Source organism: Salvelinus alpinus, chromosome 10, assembly GCF_045679555.1.
Source record: "Salvelinus alpinus chromosome 10, SLU_Salpinus.1, whole genome shotgun sequence".
Lineage (NCBI taxonomy): Eukaryota > Metazoa > Chordata > Actinopteri > Salmoniformes > Salmonidae > Salvelinus > Salvelinus alpinus.
Window position 1 is genome coordinate 50,673,927 of NC_092095.1, and position 17,343 is coordinate 50,691,269.

Genomic DNA, 17,343 nt, shown 5'->3' on the forward strand with positions numbered 1-17,343 from the left:
TCCAGGGATGCACAGACATAGTTTCCAATTTTTTTCTCTCTCTGCCCACCCTTCCATTTACAAATGAACGACATACTTAGATCCTGCTGTGATCGGTAAGGACAGGATTAAACAGTGCTCCATCAGCCGGAGATACTGTCATGCTGGATTAGCCAGTTAAATGTATCCTGATCCCCTGAGACCACTGTTATCTAGTAGGCCACCTGATGGACGGATGGAGCTGTGCTAAAAGCGGCCTTCTCCCAGTCTCCCAGTCTCTCTGTACTCTTAGAGCTCGTTTCGTGAGCAGAGCAGAACTCTGGGTACATACCTATTTTGACGTCTATCAAATGTATTTTAGCATTGGCTCTAGTCCGCCTGGAGTGCCAGGTGGGCCGAGTTTGCCGTTTTCCGCCTAATCAATCGGTTTTATTGGGTCAGGCAAGCAAAATCAAACCCAGCTAAAGTATTTTAGATGATTTCAAATAGTGTTTGAACCCAGGTCTGCATCTGAGGTCATCTTGAATGGTCTGATGGGTCCTGAGTGTCCCCTGGTGCCTGAGTGCAGTGTATGACTCAAGATGAGGCCTTTTTTTCTGTTCAGCATTCAGCTGGACATTCCCCCTTCCCCATCCATTCCTTTCACACTTCCACTCACTCAACAGTGTCAGGCTCCAAGGTTGTCGTCTCGATTGTACTCCTTGCCTCTGTCTCCCTTTGAAAGTTAATGAAATCACAGTCACAATGTCACAGGAAAGTTGCTCGATTCCAACTCTGAGGCAGTCCACTATAATATCTACTTTAAAATGTCAATGGGAGAATAAAAAGGCTATGCTACAGTAAAATGTTAACATGATCTAGGATATTGGGACATTTCATACTATTGCAGATTTGTTCTATGAATAACAGAGGTGTTTGTTATGAACGTTAAACATGGGGGCACAGGATATGCTTTGCATTAATCAATTATATGAGTCTTGTAACTGTACAGTAGGATGACTCAGCTCTAAAGTGAATCTAATGGGTAGTTTTAGTGGCCATTTGTGACTTGATCTTCTTTTTACTTTAATGAAGATTCCCTTCAGTGGGCTTAAAGAAATATATATATATATATATATATATATATATATATATATATATATATATATATATATATATATATATTACAGAGGTAATAATGACCACATTGACTCACTTGGGAGGAATATAACATAACATTTCTTTCTAGTATATTTTAATATTTGGGGTCAATAATTTTCAATTTCACGAGCATTGACTTCACAAGCCTAGAGATAAAATAATGCTTAGGTGGCCATTATTCAGAATACTGCCCTTTTTTCTCTCTATTTTTTAAACATTTTGTAGAACACTGCCCTGGAAAGGACAATTGTATAATAATTTCATAATTACTCATGTTTTTTTAATCTTCTCTATTTCAGAGATCCAAACCAGCCCGTTCCTCAGGACACCAAGTTCATCCATACAAAACCCAACCGCTTTGAAGAGGTTGCCTGGTCGAAGTACAACCCCAAGGACCAGCTCTACCTGCACATCGGCCTGAAACCCAGGGTCAGGGACCACTACCGGGCCACTAAGGTAGCCTTCTGGCTGGAACTAGTTCCACACCTCCACAACATAAACGAGTTGTTCCAGTATGTATCCACAACGACGAAGATACCGCCGCAGGACACCACCCCGTTTCCTTACACCAAGCGTTTCCCGGGGAATCGGCCTTCTACCACCCGCCACCCTGGGGTTCCCTCCGCTAACACCAAGCAGACCACTGACCAGCGGAAAGGTGAGGACCTCACCGACGAATCAGCCGTGGTTATCGAGACTAAACGGGACTATTCCACGGAGCTGAGCGTCACCATCGCCGTGGGAGCGTCGCTGCTCTTCCTCAACATCCTGGCGTTCGCTGCGCTCTACTACAAGAAGGACAAGCGGCGGCATGAGTCAAACCGGCGCGGGCCAAGCCCACAGCGTATCTCCGCCGGGCCGGCCAATGCGGCGGCCAACGCCAATGACATCGCCCACCTGCAGAGCGAGGAGCTGATGTCCCTGCAGATGAAGCAGCAGCAGCAGATGGATCACGAGCACCACCACGAGTGTGAGTCGCTCCAGGCCCACGACACGCTGCGCCTCACCTGCCCGCCTGACTACACCCTCACACTACGTAGGTCTCCAGACGACATCCCCCTCATGACGCCCAGCACCATAACTATGATCCCCAACTCGCTGGCCGCCATGCAGCCGCTTCACAACTTCAACACGTTTGGCGGCAGTCAGAACAGTACCAACCTGCCCCATGGACACTCCACCACCAGGGTATAGCTCTTTGTGGAGAAGTCAAACGTCCATTTTGCCTGGCCTATGTTGGACAAGCACTAAGAAAAGAGAGCAGAGTGACTGACTGTGTTTCACACAGAACTCATCTCAGTGGATGAGATGTTATTTTGCTACCATGCCTTCTTGAACAGTATATCAAAGTCAAATATGGACTTCTAATGACATGTTTGAAAAGTGAATGTTACTACAGTAATACTGTTTTCGGAGTGAAGTTTCTCGAATGAATCGAAGAGAGTTTTACCGAAAGAGCAACACCTGAAGACAAGTCGAATAATCTGCTGTCGAATGCTTGAATAGACAATAAAAAACAATGAGGGGTTACAGTGATGATAAGGATTACTCAAAAAGCTTTTTGTGCCATCAAGTACATCATAGGACAACAACACACAATTGTACAGTGAATTACCACTCTACTGCATTGGTAAAGTATGACAGACTAGTCATGGGCACTGAATTTAAAACGCCCCCCAGCCTGACATGTATTTATGAAAACTTTGTAAAAAACAGTATATAGTTGTGAGTAAAAATAAACAAAAAATAGAAATTTAAAGAGCTTCTATTGTTGTTTGAGTTTAACTATGGCTTTTCCAAGCGTGTTCTTACTGTTGAGGTGCATGTAAATAAACAGTATCAGTCATTAGCCATTGTTTTTGTATTAAAATCTGTGTTTCATTGTTTTCACAGCAGCAGATAAAAAAGTGCGAACACTATCCATTTTTGGGAGCATACTGTGCATCGTCTAGACAACCATTATATTGTCCTGTGTGTCCTTTGTATCCATTTCTGACACAATGCATGTCTGATAACTGCTTTATAACCTACATTTTCAGACAGCATTCTGATTCTGTCTCAAAATTAGGTTTGATAGCGTGAGTCCATGTTTTGTCACCCGATTCATATTGTTCTGCTTTTAATCACTTGGTTTGTTGGCTATTTATGTCTAGCAGCAATCTCACCACTGTCTGAGCTTCTAATGTGACCAGCAATGTATTACTTAGAAAAAAGGCAGTGGATTTTGGTATCAATATTAGTTGGATATGTTTGTAAAGAAGTATATGTTAGATATTTCAAATTGTCATATGCTAGCAATATGTAAAGTATTGTGCCAGGCTTTTGATATGTTGGGTTACTATAACACAAGTGAATGAGTGTAAATAATAATAATGATAAATGATATTATTAATAATAACAATTATAAGTACAATACAAAGTCAACATTAACCCAAATGATTTCCGTTCCGCATCCTATTACAGAAAAAACCGAAAGCAAGTACATATAAAAATGTTTATAATAATGCCTCATTTGTAAATTCAATGAAAGATGTATCCTTACCATTGGTCCATCAACTGTCAAGATACCAAGGGTTTTGATGTAGGATTTGAAATGACTTAGTTTGTCTGATATTGTTTGCAGTTTGGCCTTCAGTGATAGATGATATTTCTGGCTGGACACCTGTATAAAGATTTTCTGCAGCATTTTTAATAAAATATCACAGTATTTTCTAAAGAAAAGCTTCATGGACATTTTTTAAACGTGTGTGTGCCAGTCTGTGTAAGAAATGTTGCATGATATGCAGGATTTGGAACACGTGCTATTGAATACGACTCCTTCATTTGCTATCTAACACAATGAAGACATGCGTTTCCATATAAATGGATATACTGTATCTTGTTGCAATTCCGTCCTCTACTCCTATTCACTATCAACACTGGCAATTTAACAACCAAAACTTTTAAAATGTTATATCGGAATTTGTAAATAGTTTAGCAAAGACAAAACCACTGACTTACAGACTTGATAAATTGCCACTTTGCTCAGGAAGTGGAAAGGAAAAACAGACACATGTATGAGCTGAATAGCCAAGTGTGTAGCTGCATTGGGTTTGCAGGGTCTCTAGTGGTATTTGCATACAAGGGTTTGCATCCTGTATGGTGTAAAATTGCTTTGCAATGCTGTCCTTCCTTCCTTCCTTCCCACGGGTCAATGTATGATCTCTCTTCAAACTAACTTGACAGAAGGAAAAAGGAATCTCTTTGACATTTGTAGACCTACAGTGTATAAGGCCCTGATGCAAGAGATTGGGGGCAAAGAAAATTGGTATTATGAGGCAGAAAAAAAACTTTGCCAAAGTGCCAAGATCATTTAATATGTTGTCTTCATTAACTACATTATCTGTCTAGTCTGGTTATGTCTCAAACTGCATGTTAAAATATGTATCTTAAGACAACCAGTGAAAACACACGACCATGCATGGAGTGTGTCTGTAGAGTAGACCAGGCATCCGTCCCAAATTGGACCCTATTCCCTTTACAGTGCACTACTTTTGAAGAGCCCTATGGCCCTATAAAGTGAGTAGGGTATCATTTTGGACGCGCAAACAGCTCTTCTTCTTAATTGGTAGGTTGTTTATGCTAGGGGTAATGGGGTGGGGTTCACTGAGCATTAATACTCCAGACTCGACTGGAAGTTAATTAAGCCAGCTACAGCGTTCCATCACTCAGCTCAGAGTCAGGCAGCTCAGCCTGGGACATGCTCAGCTCGGTCCCACCACTGTCTGTCATTCAAGTCCCTCGGCTCTTCCAAGCAGCCATTACCGAGTGGTATCGATCGCCACGGTGACAAGGTAGCGAACCAAATAAAGAGTGGGCAGGAATGAGGGAGGAGTCTGACTCAATACCATTGGGGAAGGGCCCATGAAGGCATAAAGTCAAGCCCACTGTGACCAGCCTATAGCTCGCTAGTACACTGCTATTGCTACTACTACACCCTCCCTTCACATTATTGCTGTGTGTGGTGTTTTTCTTCCAACCATGAATTAAGATGCAGGTAAATACCTCTTGCATGGAAGTCAGTTGATTGCATTCCCTCCCTAGGTGGAAGGACCCTAATAGATGAATATGAAATCTTCTGAGCCAATATATATGCTGAACAGTTAAGTGGAGAGGAACTCTCATCTGTGTGTGGTGGAGACCTGACCGGCTGCCAAGGTAACGATAATGGCCTAGAGAAAATTCCCTTTAACGGTTTTCATGATTTTTGCTTGGAGAAAAATATTGTCCTCTTTTCACATTCGCAGTACTTGTCAATGGTTTTCAAATCAGTTGTGCAGGGAGAAAGAGAGAGAGATATGGAGCTATTTCAGTGCCAACCAAAATTGTATTTGAATTCCATAATGTCGATTTTATATTAGGATGTTAAATAGAATTCGACAATTTAGTATTTGTATTAGGATATCGAATAAGAATTCCATAATTTTGAATTTGTATTAGGATATTGCATTTGAATTTAAAACTTTTTAATTTGTATTGCCCAAATCTAATCATTGAATTCATAAATCAAGCTTGAATGAACGTTGCAATTAGTTTTAAAATGAAATGTGTCCCGTTTAAAGAAGCTAGGCTTCACAGGAGAGGAACGTACGCTACCATTCAAAAGTTTGAGGTCACTTAGAAATGTCCTTGTTTATGAAAGAAAAGCAATTTTTTTGTCCATTAAAATAACATCAAATTGATCAGAAATACCTTGTAGACATTGTTAATGTTGTAAATGACTATTGTAGCTGGAAACTTTTTTATTTAATCAATTTTTAATGGAATATCTATGTAGGTGTACAGAGGCCCATTATCAGCAACCATCACTCCTGTGTTCCAATGGCACGTTGTGTTAGCTAATCCAATTTTATCATTTTAAAAGGCTAATTGATCATTAGAAAACCCTTTTGCAATTATGTTAGCACAGCTGAAAACTGTTGTGCTGATTAAAGAAACAATCAAACTGGCCTTTTTTAGACTAGTTGAGTATCTGGAGCATCAGCATTTGTGGGTTCTATTATAGGCTCAAAATGGCCAGAAACAAATAATTTTCTTCTGAAATTTGTCAGTCTATTCTTGTTCTGAGAAATTGTGAGAAATTGCCAAGAAACTGAAGATCTCGTACAACGCTATGTACTACTCCCTTCACAGAACAGACTAAACTGGCTCTAACCAGAATAGAAAGAGGATTGGGAGGCCCCGGTGCACAACTGAGCAAGAGGACAAGTACATTAGAGTGTCTACTTTGAGAAACAGATGCCTCACAAGTCCTCAACTGGCCAATAAAAATTAAATATTAAGATGGGCAAAAGAACACGGACACTGGACAGAGGAACTCTGCCTAGAAAGCCAGCATCCTGGAGTCACCTCTTCACTGTTGACGTTGAGACTGGTGTTTTGTGGGTACTATTTAATGAAGATGCCAGTTGAGGACTTGTGAGGCGTCTGTTTCTCAAACTAGACACTCTAATGTACTTGGCCTCTTGCTCAGTAAACCCTAATTTATTCCAATTAGTTTTTTTCCTGCCAAGAAGTTTCCTTTTCTTTATTCTGACACTGTCATGAAGCAGTGACCATCCTGTGTCACTTTACCTGGACTAAGAAAATACACTTTATGACACTGTCATGTTAATGGCAGATAGGCCTATCACGTGCATGCCCTTATACCAGTCATCAGTCAAAAAGAGGGTGACTTGTCATGCTCCTAAAATCTGCTCCTGCATTCATCCCAGCCATCAGCAATATAGATAGGCACGTGTCTGACATCAATGTGTGAGCAATTACAATTATCAATTAAAATGGTCAACTGACATACTGTTGACATGTAGGTTATGGTGTAATGGAATGTTTTGCCTTGTGTGGTAGGTTTTGTGTGTTTTTACACTCTTATGTAGGTGTCATAAGCAGCCATATAATAACACAATATATGCAACAACAGGTCTAAATGCACTACCGGTCAAAAGTTTTAGAACACCTACTCATTCAAGGGTTTTTCTTTATGTAATATTTGTGTTGTGGAGAAATGACCAGGCAGGAGACGGGAGTACAGTTAGTTTTCGTTTAGTCAAAACCTCTCCTGCTCTACAGTTTTTCCGGGCACACTCGTGCGCATGTGCATTTCCTATTAGGTGTAGTAACGTACACTGTCGTAATACATCACTGCTTAGTAACAGCATAGTAACTAATATAAACAGATGTAGATCCCAGATACTACACTCCTCCCCCCATAGTTTTTAACTCCCAGAGAACAAGGTAAATATGTTAGGGAACTACTAATGCAATATCTGAACAATGCATTCTTAACATTTTTCAACTACTGGGTTGAAGCAGACTTTTCAGAGCCCAGCACAAATCCAGGGGATTATTCTGCCCCGAAGATGGAGTTTGTGTCCTAATAACAAACCCAGGTAATGTCCTTTTTCTTTCCTTTTATCTAGGACATATTAAAGTGTTTGTTTGTTTTATTGTCTGTTACCTTAAACAGTTCAACTCACAGGTCAAGCTTTTGAGGTGCCCTTCGCTGTCGAATAGGATATCTCCGCTCCTCCTGGGCTTCCGGTGGTGGGCCAGGTTCGGGTGGAAGGTCAGGCTCTGTCTCTCCCGTACGTCCACAGTCAGGAGAATAGTCCTGGGGGTCGTTATTGTTCTTTCGGCGTGTCTCTGCTGGGGCGTTGGACCGTAGCAGATGATCCACATGAACGTTGACCTGGCGATGACCAATTTGGACTTGGTAAGTCAAAGGTCCTTTGCGTTGCAAGATCACACCTGAATTCCACAGGCTCTTGGGGTGTCTGAAATCACGTACCATCACCCTCTCTCCCTCTTTGAATTCTCTGACAGTCTTTGAGTGTCTGTCATGAGCTTTCTTCTGCTGTAGCTGGTGCTTTGCCACAGTGCTTGACAAGTCTGGTTTCAACAATGTCAGGCGGGTACGTGGTTGGCGTCTCAGAAACAGTTCAGCCGGTGTACATTCCGTTACTGTGTGTGGTGTGTTACGGTAAGTAAACAGGAACCGGGGAAGCCTTAGGTGGGTGGGCACAGACTGAACCTCGAGTCTAGTCCAGGCCTTCTTTAAGGTTTGCACGGCTCTTTCCGCTGCTCCGTTTGATGCCGGATGGTAAGGTGGTGACCGGATGTGCCTTACCCCATTGTTCTTGAGAAACATTTCAAAATCGTTTGACGTGAAAGGAGGGCCATTGTCCGATACGAGCTCCTTGACTAGTCCAAAGGATGCGAACAGGTGTCTGAGAAGATTGATGGTCTTCTCAGCTGTGGTCAGTTGAGTAGGGAACACTTCCATCCACTTGGAATGGACATCGACGACAACAAGGAAATGTTGCTTGTCAATCTCGGCGTAATCCACATGGATGCGTTCCCAAGGTGTCGCAGCCCAGGACCATGGATGAAGAGGTGCAGCAGCAGGCTTGTTGCGAACAGCTTCACAAGGTGAGCAGTGGCCTACATGCTGTTGAATGTCCTGATCCAGTCCAGGCCACCACAGATAACTGCGAGCGAGTGCTTTCATTCGAGTGATCCCTGGATGTCCCTCATGCAGGTCAGATAGCAGTCTCCTCTGGAATTTTTGAGGTACCACCACCCTTGATCCCCATAGAACACATCCTTGATCAGTGGACAACTGGTCTTTCTTGTCGATGAATGGACGAAGTTTATCGTCATTTACGAAGTTTGGCCAACCTCCTAATGTTAAGTCCAAGACTTTGGAAAGCACTGGATCTTTCCTTGTTTCCTCTGCTATGTCTGAAGCAGATATGGGCAGTTCGTCAATGAGAGAGATCTGGAAGACTGCTCTATCATCTTCACTGTCGGAGTCACTATTGCATGGTAGTCTTGATAGTGCATCTGCATTTGCGTGATCACTGGATCGTCTGTACTCAATCTCGTAGTCGTAGGCTAACAATATCAGAGCCCAACGTTGCATTCGAAGTGCAGCAAGGGTTGGTATAGCTGATTTTGGTCCAAGGATGGCCAACAGAGGCTTGTGATCTGTCAGCAGTTGGAACTTCCTTCCGTACAGGTATTTGTGAAACTTCTTCACTCCGAATATTATGCTCAGGGCTTCCTTCTCAATTTGAGCATAATTTTTCTCACTTGGTGACAGAGTCCGTGATGCAAATGCAATAGGGTGTTCTTCACCTGACGATAGAACATGTGAGATGACGGCTCCTACTCCGTATGGAGATGCATCACACGCGAGTCTCAGCTTCATCTCTGTGTTGTAGTGGGCAAGCCACTTGCTCTTTAGCAGACGCTGTTTGCAAGTCTTGAATGCTTCTTCGCATTGTGGGGACCAATTCCACTTTGTATCGGCCTGCAGCAGTTGGTGAAGCGGATGCAACAATGTGGACAAGTTTGCCACAAACTTTCCGTAATAGTTCAGGAGCCCCAAAAATGACCTCAGCTCTGAGATATTTGTGGGTGCTGGTGCGTTTACAATTGCTTCCACCTTGCTGTTGGTTGGGTGCAGGCCTTGTGCATCAATCTTGTATCCGAGATACTCCACTGAGTCCTGGAGGAACTCACACTTGCTGCGTTTCATTCTCACTCCGTATTTCTCCAGTCTTGACATCACTTTGTCCAGCACTACAAGGTGCTCTCCAATGGTTGGTGCTGACACGAGGATGTCGTCCATGAAGCACACAACGTTGTCTATACCGTCCAAGATCTGATCCATTGTGTGTTGGAATATCGCTGGAGCTGTCGAGATTCCATAGGCCAAGCGATTGAATCTGAATAGCCCCTTGTGTGTATTGATGGTCAGATACTGTTCTGACTCCGGATCCAGCTTCAGTTGCTGATAAGCGAATGCCAGGTCCAGCTTACTGAAAACCTTCCCACCAGCTAGAGTGGCAAACAGATCTTCAGCGTTTGGTAGTGGATATTCCTCTGGTAGTATGCAGCGATTTACTGTGACCTTGTAGTCACCGCACATTCTGACGGTCTTGTCTTTCTTTGGGACTACAACAATCGGAGCGGCCCAGTCGCTCCTCGCTACTTTCGTGATTATGTTATTCTTCTGTAGGCGGTCCAGTTCCTTCTCTACTGCTTCCTTAAGAGCATAGGGAACTGGACGTGGTTTGTGAAAGATAGGCTTGGTTCCTTCTTGCACTCTGACTTTTGCTGTGAAGTCTTGTATTTCGCCGTAGCCATCTTTGAAAAGTTCTTTGTGCTTCTCCAGCATGTTAGTGAGTGTAGCTTGACTCACTGGTTTGTCCTTTCTCAGACTGAAGATTTCTCCCCAGTTCAACTTGATCTTTTGTAGCCAGTTTCTGCCTAGCAAGGCTGATTTTTCTCCTTTAACAATGACAAGCGGTAGCGTCCACTCCTTCCCCTCATACCGGACTGGTACCTGGATCTGCCCTAACACAGGAATAGTGTCACCAGTGTATGAAGAAAGGCGGATGGACGCTGGCTGAAGAGGGCACTCTTTCAGTTTTTCTTTGTAGAGTCTCTCTGGAACCAGAGATACAGACGCTCCGGTGTCCAGCTGCATTTTTACCGGTTTTCCCGCTAACTCCATGGTGAGATAGATTCCATCTTTTTGTTGTTGAGCTGTGTACACTGTGGACAGTACTTTGTGCGCTCTTGCTGTGCGTTTTGAGGCTTTACACACTTTCTGTAAATGTCCAACCTTTCCACAATTGTGGCACTTTACATTTTGGAATCGACATTCACTGTGCTGATGATTATCTCCCCCACATCTGTAGCAACTTGGCTTAGACCTTTGAGATGTGGGCTGCTTTGTTCTTGTGTAACCTTGAGGACGGGACTGAGAAAAGTGTGACTTTTGTGAGCCTTTTTCACCACGTGCATCACTGACCTTGTGAACACCTTTCTGACGTTCAGCATATCCCGATAGCTCAATAGTATCCCTGTGGGCAAGCTCGAGTCCAAGTGCGATATCACAGGCTTTCCGAAAGGTCAGGTCCTTCTCTGACAGAAGCCTTCTGTGATATGCTTCACCTGTGAGACCACATACAAACTTGTCTCGAAGAGCATCATCAAGAAATCGTGCAAACTCACATGTACTTGCCAGCCTTTTCAAAGCAAGGATGTAGTCTGCCACGGTTTCCCCTTGACTCTGGTGACGTTGGTAAAATCTGAAACGTTCTGCAATGAGAATTGGCTTAGGCTTGAAATGCCTTGAAAGAGTTTCAGTCAGTTCTGCATAGTTCAACTCCACTGCTTTTATTGGTTCAATGAGACCTTTCAGCAATCCATACTCAGTTGGACCCAAAACACTGAGAAATACGTCTGCTTTCTTTTCATCTTTGATTTCATTTGCAGCCAGCCAACGCTCAAAACGCTCCAAATAGGAATCAAAATCCTCTTTTGTAGCCTCAAACTCTGGTACTCGACCAATGGTTGCCATTTTCACAGTTAATTGTTCAGTTTCCTTATTCCTTGTATTCTTTAATTTTCATCTAATTCTTCACTTCAGAAGTTTCTGCAATTACTTCGTTCACTGCACTCATTGTAATAATGTACACACCGTGTTACGTTCCTTCTTCCTTTTTTTTTTCTTTCTTGATAATATTTCTCCACTGAGATCGCCTAATTTCAATGGGTTCAATGACAGTTCTTTTTATTTTACCACCAGAGGGCAGTGTCGCTATTCTGGACTCCAATAGTCTTGCTACTTGGCAGCTCCTGAACACTGTATCTGCTAGCAGTGCTTAGCCGTTTTTTACTGGCGAAAGAAAATAAAAAATAACTGACGAATTACATAATTATTTTGAGTGTCATTACTCACGCAACATTCTTCCCTTCAAGCAATGTCCGTTAAAGAAGTTGAATCACCTCGTCGCCACTGTAATATTTGTGTTGTGGAGAAATGACCAGGCAGGAGACGGGAGTACAGTTAGTTTTCGTTTAGTCAAAACCTCTCCTGCTCTACAGTTTTTCCGGGCACACTCGTGCGCATGTGCATTTCCTATTAGGTGTAGTAACGTACACTGTCGTAATACATCACTGCTTAGTAACAGCATAGTAACTAATATAAACAGATGTAGATCCCAGATACTACACTTTATTTGTACTATTTTCTACATTATAGAATAATAGTGAAGACATCAAAACTATGAAATAACACATGGAATCATGTAGTAACCAAAAAAGTGTTAAACAAATTGTCACGTTCTGACCTTAGTTCTTTTGTTATTTCTTTGTTTTAGTATGGTCAGGGCGTGAGTTGGGTGGGTTATCTATGTTTGTTTTTCTATGTTGGGTTTTTCGTTTGGCCTGATATGGTTCTCAATCAGAGGCAGGTGTTAGTCGTTGTCTCTGATTGGGAACCATATTTAGGGAGCCTGTTTTCTATTGTGTTTTGTGGGTGGCTGTTTTCTGTGTCTGTGTGTTCCACACGGAACTGTTTCGGTTTTCGTTCGTTCACTTTATTGTTTTGTATTTCAGTGTTCAGTTTGATCCATTAAATATTCATCATGAACACTTACCACGCTGCGCTTTGGTCCTCCTCTCTTTCTCCCAACGAAGATCGTTACACAAATCAAAATATATTTTTATTTGAGATTCTTCAAATAGCCACACTTTAACTTGATGGCAGCTTTGCACACTCTTGGCATTCTCTAAACCAGCTTCATGAGGTAGTCACCTGGAATGCATTTCAATTAACAGGTGTGCCTTCATAAAAGTTAATTTGTGGAATTTCTTTCCTTCTTGTTGCTTTTGAGCCAATCAGTTGTGATGTGACAAGGTAGGGGGGTATACAGAAGATAGCCCTAATTGGTAAAAGACCAAGTCCATATTATGGCAAGAACAGCTCAAATAAGCAAAGAGAAACGACAGTCCATCATTACTTTAAGACATGAAGGTCAGTCAATACGGACATTTCAAGAACTTAGAAAATGTCTTCAAGTGCAGTCACAAAAACCATCAAGCACTATGATGAAACTGGCTCTCATGAGGACCACCACAGGAATGGAAGACCCAGAGTTACCTCTGTTGCAGAAGATATATTTATTAGAGTTACCAGCCTCAGAAATAGCAGCCCAAATAAATGCTTCATGGAGTTCAAGTTGCAGACACATCTCAACATCAAATGTTCAGAGGAGACTGTGTGAATCAGGCCTTCGTGGTCGAATTGCTTCAAAGAAACCACTACTAAAGCACACCAATAATAAGAAGAGACTTGTTTGGGCTGGAGTCCAAATTTGAGATTTTTGGTTCCAACCAGCGAGTCTTTGTTAGACGCGGTGTGGGTGAACGGATGATCTCCGCATATGTGTTTCCCACCGTAAAGCATGGATGAGGAGGTGTTATGGTGTGGGGGTGCTTTGCTGGTGACACTGTCTGTGATTTATTTAGAATTCAAGGCACACTTAACAAGCATGGCTACCACAGCATTCTGCAGCAATATGCCATCCCATCTGATTTGGGCTTAGTGGGACTATCATTTGTTTTTCAACAGGACAATGACCCAACACACCTCCAGGCTGTGTAAGGGCTATTTTGTCAAGAAGGAGAGTGATGGAGTGCTGCATCAGATGACCTAGCCTCCAAAATCCCCCAACCTCAACCAAACGGAGACGGTTAGGGATGAGTCGGACAGCAGAGTGAAGGAAAAGCATGTGCTCAGCATAGTATATGGGAAATCCTTCAAGACTGTTGGAAAAGCATTTCAGGTGAAGCTGTTTGAGAGAATGCCAAGAGTGTGCAAAGCTGTCATCAAGGCAAAGGGTGGCTATTTGAATAATTTAAAGTATACATGTATTTTGATTTGTTTCACAATTTTTGGGCTACAAGATGATTCAATATGTGTTATTTCATGTTTTGAAGTCTTCACTATTATTCTACAATGTAAATAAAGAAGAAAAAAATTAAGAAAAACCCTTGAATGAGTAGGTGTGTCCAAAATGTTGACTGGTACTGTATATGTGTCATGACAGTGTTAATACCATATTATAACAGGTTATGACAAGTTATGTCAGCTGTTATGACATATCATAACTTGGTTAAGACCGTGTCATAACGTGTTATGACGCTGGGTGTCAAGTAAAGTTTTACCAATTTCTTTCCTTATGTAAATGGATTTTTCTGTATTCTATCAGTGCAGCTTCTGTCATAACAAACACACTCACACCCCCACAGAATAACCATTAGCCGACTGCCTGCTGTTTGATGACTCAGATAGTAATACATCAGGTGTCTGTGTATATGTGTGTGTGTATGTGTGTGTGTGTGTGTGTGGGTGTGCGTGTGCGTGTGCATGTGTAAGTGTGTGTATGTGTGTGTGTGTGTGTGTATGTGTGTACGTGTGTGCGCATGCATGTGAGTGGTGCGTGGGTGTGCACAATTTTTCATTGGCATTTGCAAGTGTTTCTGACTGGTATGTTGTCTTAATTAAAAAATCTGCAGCATTGCAAACTAATGACACTCCCTGATAGCTTTGTCTGTCTCATTGAGGCCTCCCAGCTTGTCTGTTGTTGTCTTCCCAGCTGACAGGCCTCTGAGGAACACAGAATGCGCTAAATTGATGTAGATGTTGATGTAACTGGATGTGGTTTCATACCAAGTGATATCGAAAGACCTAAAGGCCTTTCATGTTCTCTCTTTGGTTTGCAGTCATTCACCATTATACAGTGCATTCGGAAAGTATTCAGACCCCTTGACTTTTTCCACATTTTGTTGTCTCATTTACCTTGTTCTAAAATGTATTAAAATACATTTTTTCCTCATCAATCTACACACAATATCCCATAATGACAAAGTGAAAACCGGTTATTAGACATTTTTGAAAATGTATTGTAAATAAAAAACAGAAATACCTTATATACATAAGTATTCAGACCCTTTGCTATGAGACTCAAAATTGAGCTCAGGCATCCTGTTTCCATTGATCATCCTTGAGGTGCTTCTACAACTTGATTGTAGTCCACCTGTGCAAAATTTACAACACTTGTTGTAAATCCAGCCACAGTGTCCGATTTCAAAAAGACTTTACGACAAAAGCACACCAAACAATTATGTTAGGTCTGCACCTAGTCACAGAAAAACCCAGCCATTTTTCCAGCCAAAGAGAGGAGTCACAAAAAGCAGAAATAGAGATAAAATGAATCACTAACCTTTGATGATCTTCATCAGATGACACTCATAGGACTACAGCGCTCAGAGCCATAAATAAGCCATAAAGATATCTGCCATGTTTTGGAGTCAACAGAAGTCAGAAATAGCATTATAAATATTCACTTACCTTTGATGATCTTCATCAGAATGCACTCGCAGGAATCACAGTTCCACAATAAATGTTTGTTTTGTTCGATATAGTCCATCATTTATGTCCAAATACCTCAATTCTGTTTGCGCGTTCAGTCCAGTAATCCAAATTTATGACGCGCAGGTCAGACGAAAAGTCAAACAATTCCATTACAGTTTGTAGAAACATGTCAAACGATGTATAGAATCAATCTTTAGGATGTTTTTAACATAAATCATCAATAATGTTTCAACCGGAGAATTCCTTTGTCTTCAGAAATGCAATGGAAAGCAGGTTGCTCTCACGTGAGCACGCATGTTCAGCTCATGCCAGACACCTGACTCAAAGAGCTCTCCTTCCCTCATTCTCACAGTAGAAGCATCAAACAAGGTTCTAAAGACTGTTGACATCTAGTGGAAGCCTTGGGAAGTGCAATATGACCAATATCCCACTGTATAGTATATTGGATAGGCAAACCTACAAACCTCAGATTTCCCACTTCCTGGTTGGATTTCTTCTCAGGTTTTTTCCTGCCATATGAGTTCTGTTATACTCACAAACATCATTCAAACAGTTTTAGAAACTTCAGAGTGTTTTCTATCCAAATATACTAATACTATGCATATCTTAGCCTCTGAGCCTGAGTAGCAGGCAGTTTACTCTGGGCACCTTTTCATCCAAGCTACTCCATACTGCCACCCAGCCATAAGAAGTTAAGCACACAGCCAAGACAACACAGGAGTGGCTTCAGGACAAGTCTCTGAATGTCCTTGAGTGACCCAGCCATCTGGAGAGACCTGAAAATAGCTGTGCAGCAACGCTCCCCATCCAACATGATAGAGCTTGAGAGGATCTCCAGAGAAGAATGGGAGAAACTCCCCAAATACAGGTGTGCCAAGCTTATAGCGTCATACCCAAGAAGACTCGAGGCTGTAATCACTGCCAAAGGTGCTTCAACTAAGTACTGAGTAAAGGGTCAGAATACTTATGTAAATTCTGTATTTCAGTAAATTCTGTATATTCTTTGTTTATACTTTTGCCAAAATTTCTAAAAAACTTGTTTTGCTCTGTCATTATGAGGTATTGTGTGTAGATTGATGAGGGAAAAAAACGATTTAATACATTTTAGAATAAGGCTGTAATGTGAAAAAAGTCAAGGTGTCTGAATACTTTCGAAATGAAGTAGTGTGACTGTACACTCACAAGTGGATAAAACAAGTCTTGTTTGTGTCTAGTACAGTATTTCCTTTATAAACAATATATTTGAGCCTTGGCTCAGGGATTTCGCTTGTTATTCACAGCATTGTTACTGAAAGGATACTATCATGACTACACAGTTGTTTCTGATTTCCTGTTGCATTGATTTGCTTGGTATTAAGTAGTGAGGCTGAGCAAATACTTTTTGCAGGACATTTTGCTGAAAAATGTTGAGATTGACCATGCATCCCAAATGGCATCTTATTCCCTATACAGTGCACTACTTCTGATGAGAGCCTTGTGGGTCCTGTTCAAAAGGAGTGGTAATATGGTACCATTTGGAACGTATAGCTCTGGGCATCTGGACAGACAGCAGTGCCTCCTTAATGTAGCTCGCTCCTCTCAATGTTTAACTTTCCCACCGTCTCATCACAGCAACATTCGACTAATACCAGTCAATTAAATAACGTATAGTGTACATAGCAAATGCGGAGAGTGAGAGAGAGAGAGAGAGAGAGAGAGAGAGAGAGAGAGAGAGAGAGAGAGAGAGAGAGAGAGAGAGAGAGAGAGAGACAGATGGATGGATGGATACAGAGAGAGGGAGAAAATGAATGAGAAACATTTTTTCAGGGGAGATTAAATATAATTATGTAATTGGAAGTGTGTGACTTCACAGCACAGATGCAGTGCCATCTTGTGTGCTAAGCAGCTCTGTCTTGGATCTGATCCAACTTTAGCGATCCGCTGATCGACTTTAGCGGATGGCAGACATGTGT

At 41.9% G+C, this 17,343-nt stretch overlaps 1 protein-coding gene across 2 annotated transcripts in view; it reads left to right on the forward strand.

Moving 5' to 3' along the window:
• Window positions 1–3,840, forward strand: part of LOC139532204 (neuroligin-4, X-linked-like) — a 77,797-nt gene extending 73,957 nt beyond the window's left edge. For both annotated transcript variants that reach the window (XM_071329521.1, XM_071329522.1), the window contains one exon: window positions 1,419–3,840. In XM_071329521.1, the coding sequence (XP_071185622.1) occupies window positions 1,419–2,313 (895 nt within the window). In that variant the 3' untranslated portion in view covers window positions 2,314–3,840. The remainder of the gene's footprint in view (window positions 1–1,418) is intronic.
• The last annotated feature ends 13,503 nt before the right edge of the window (window positions 3,841–17,343 follow it).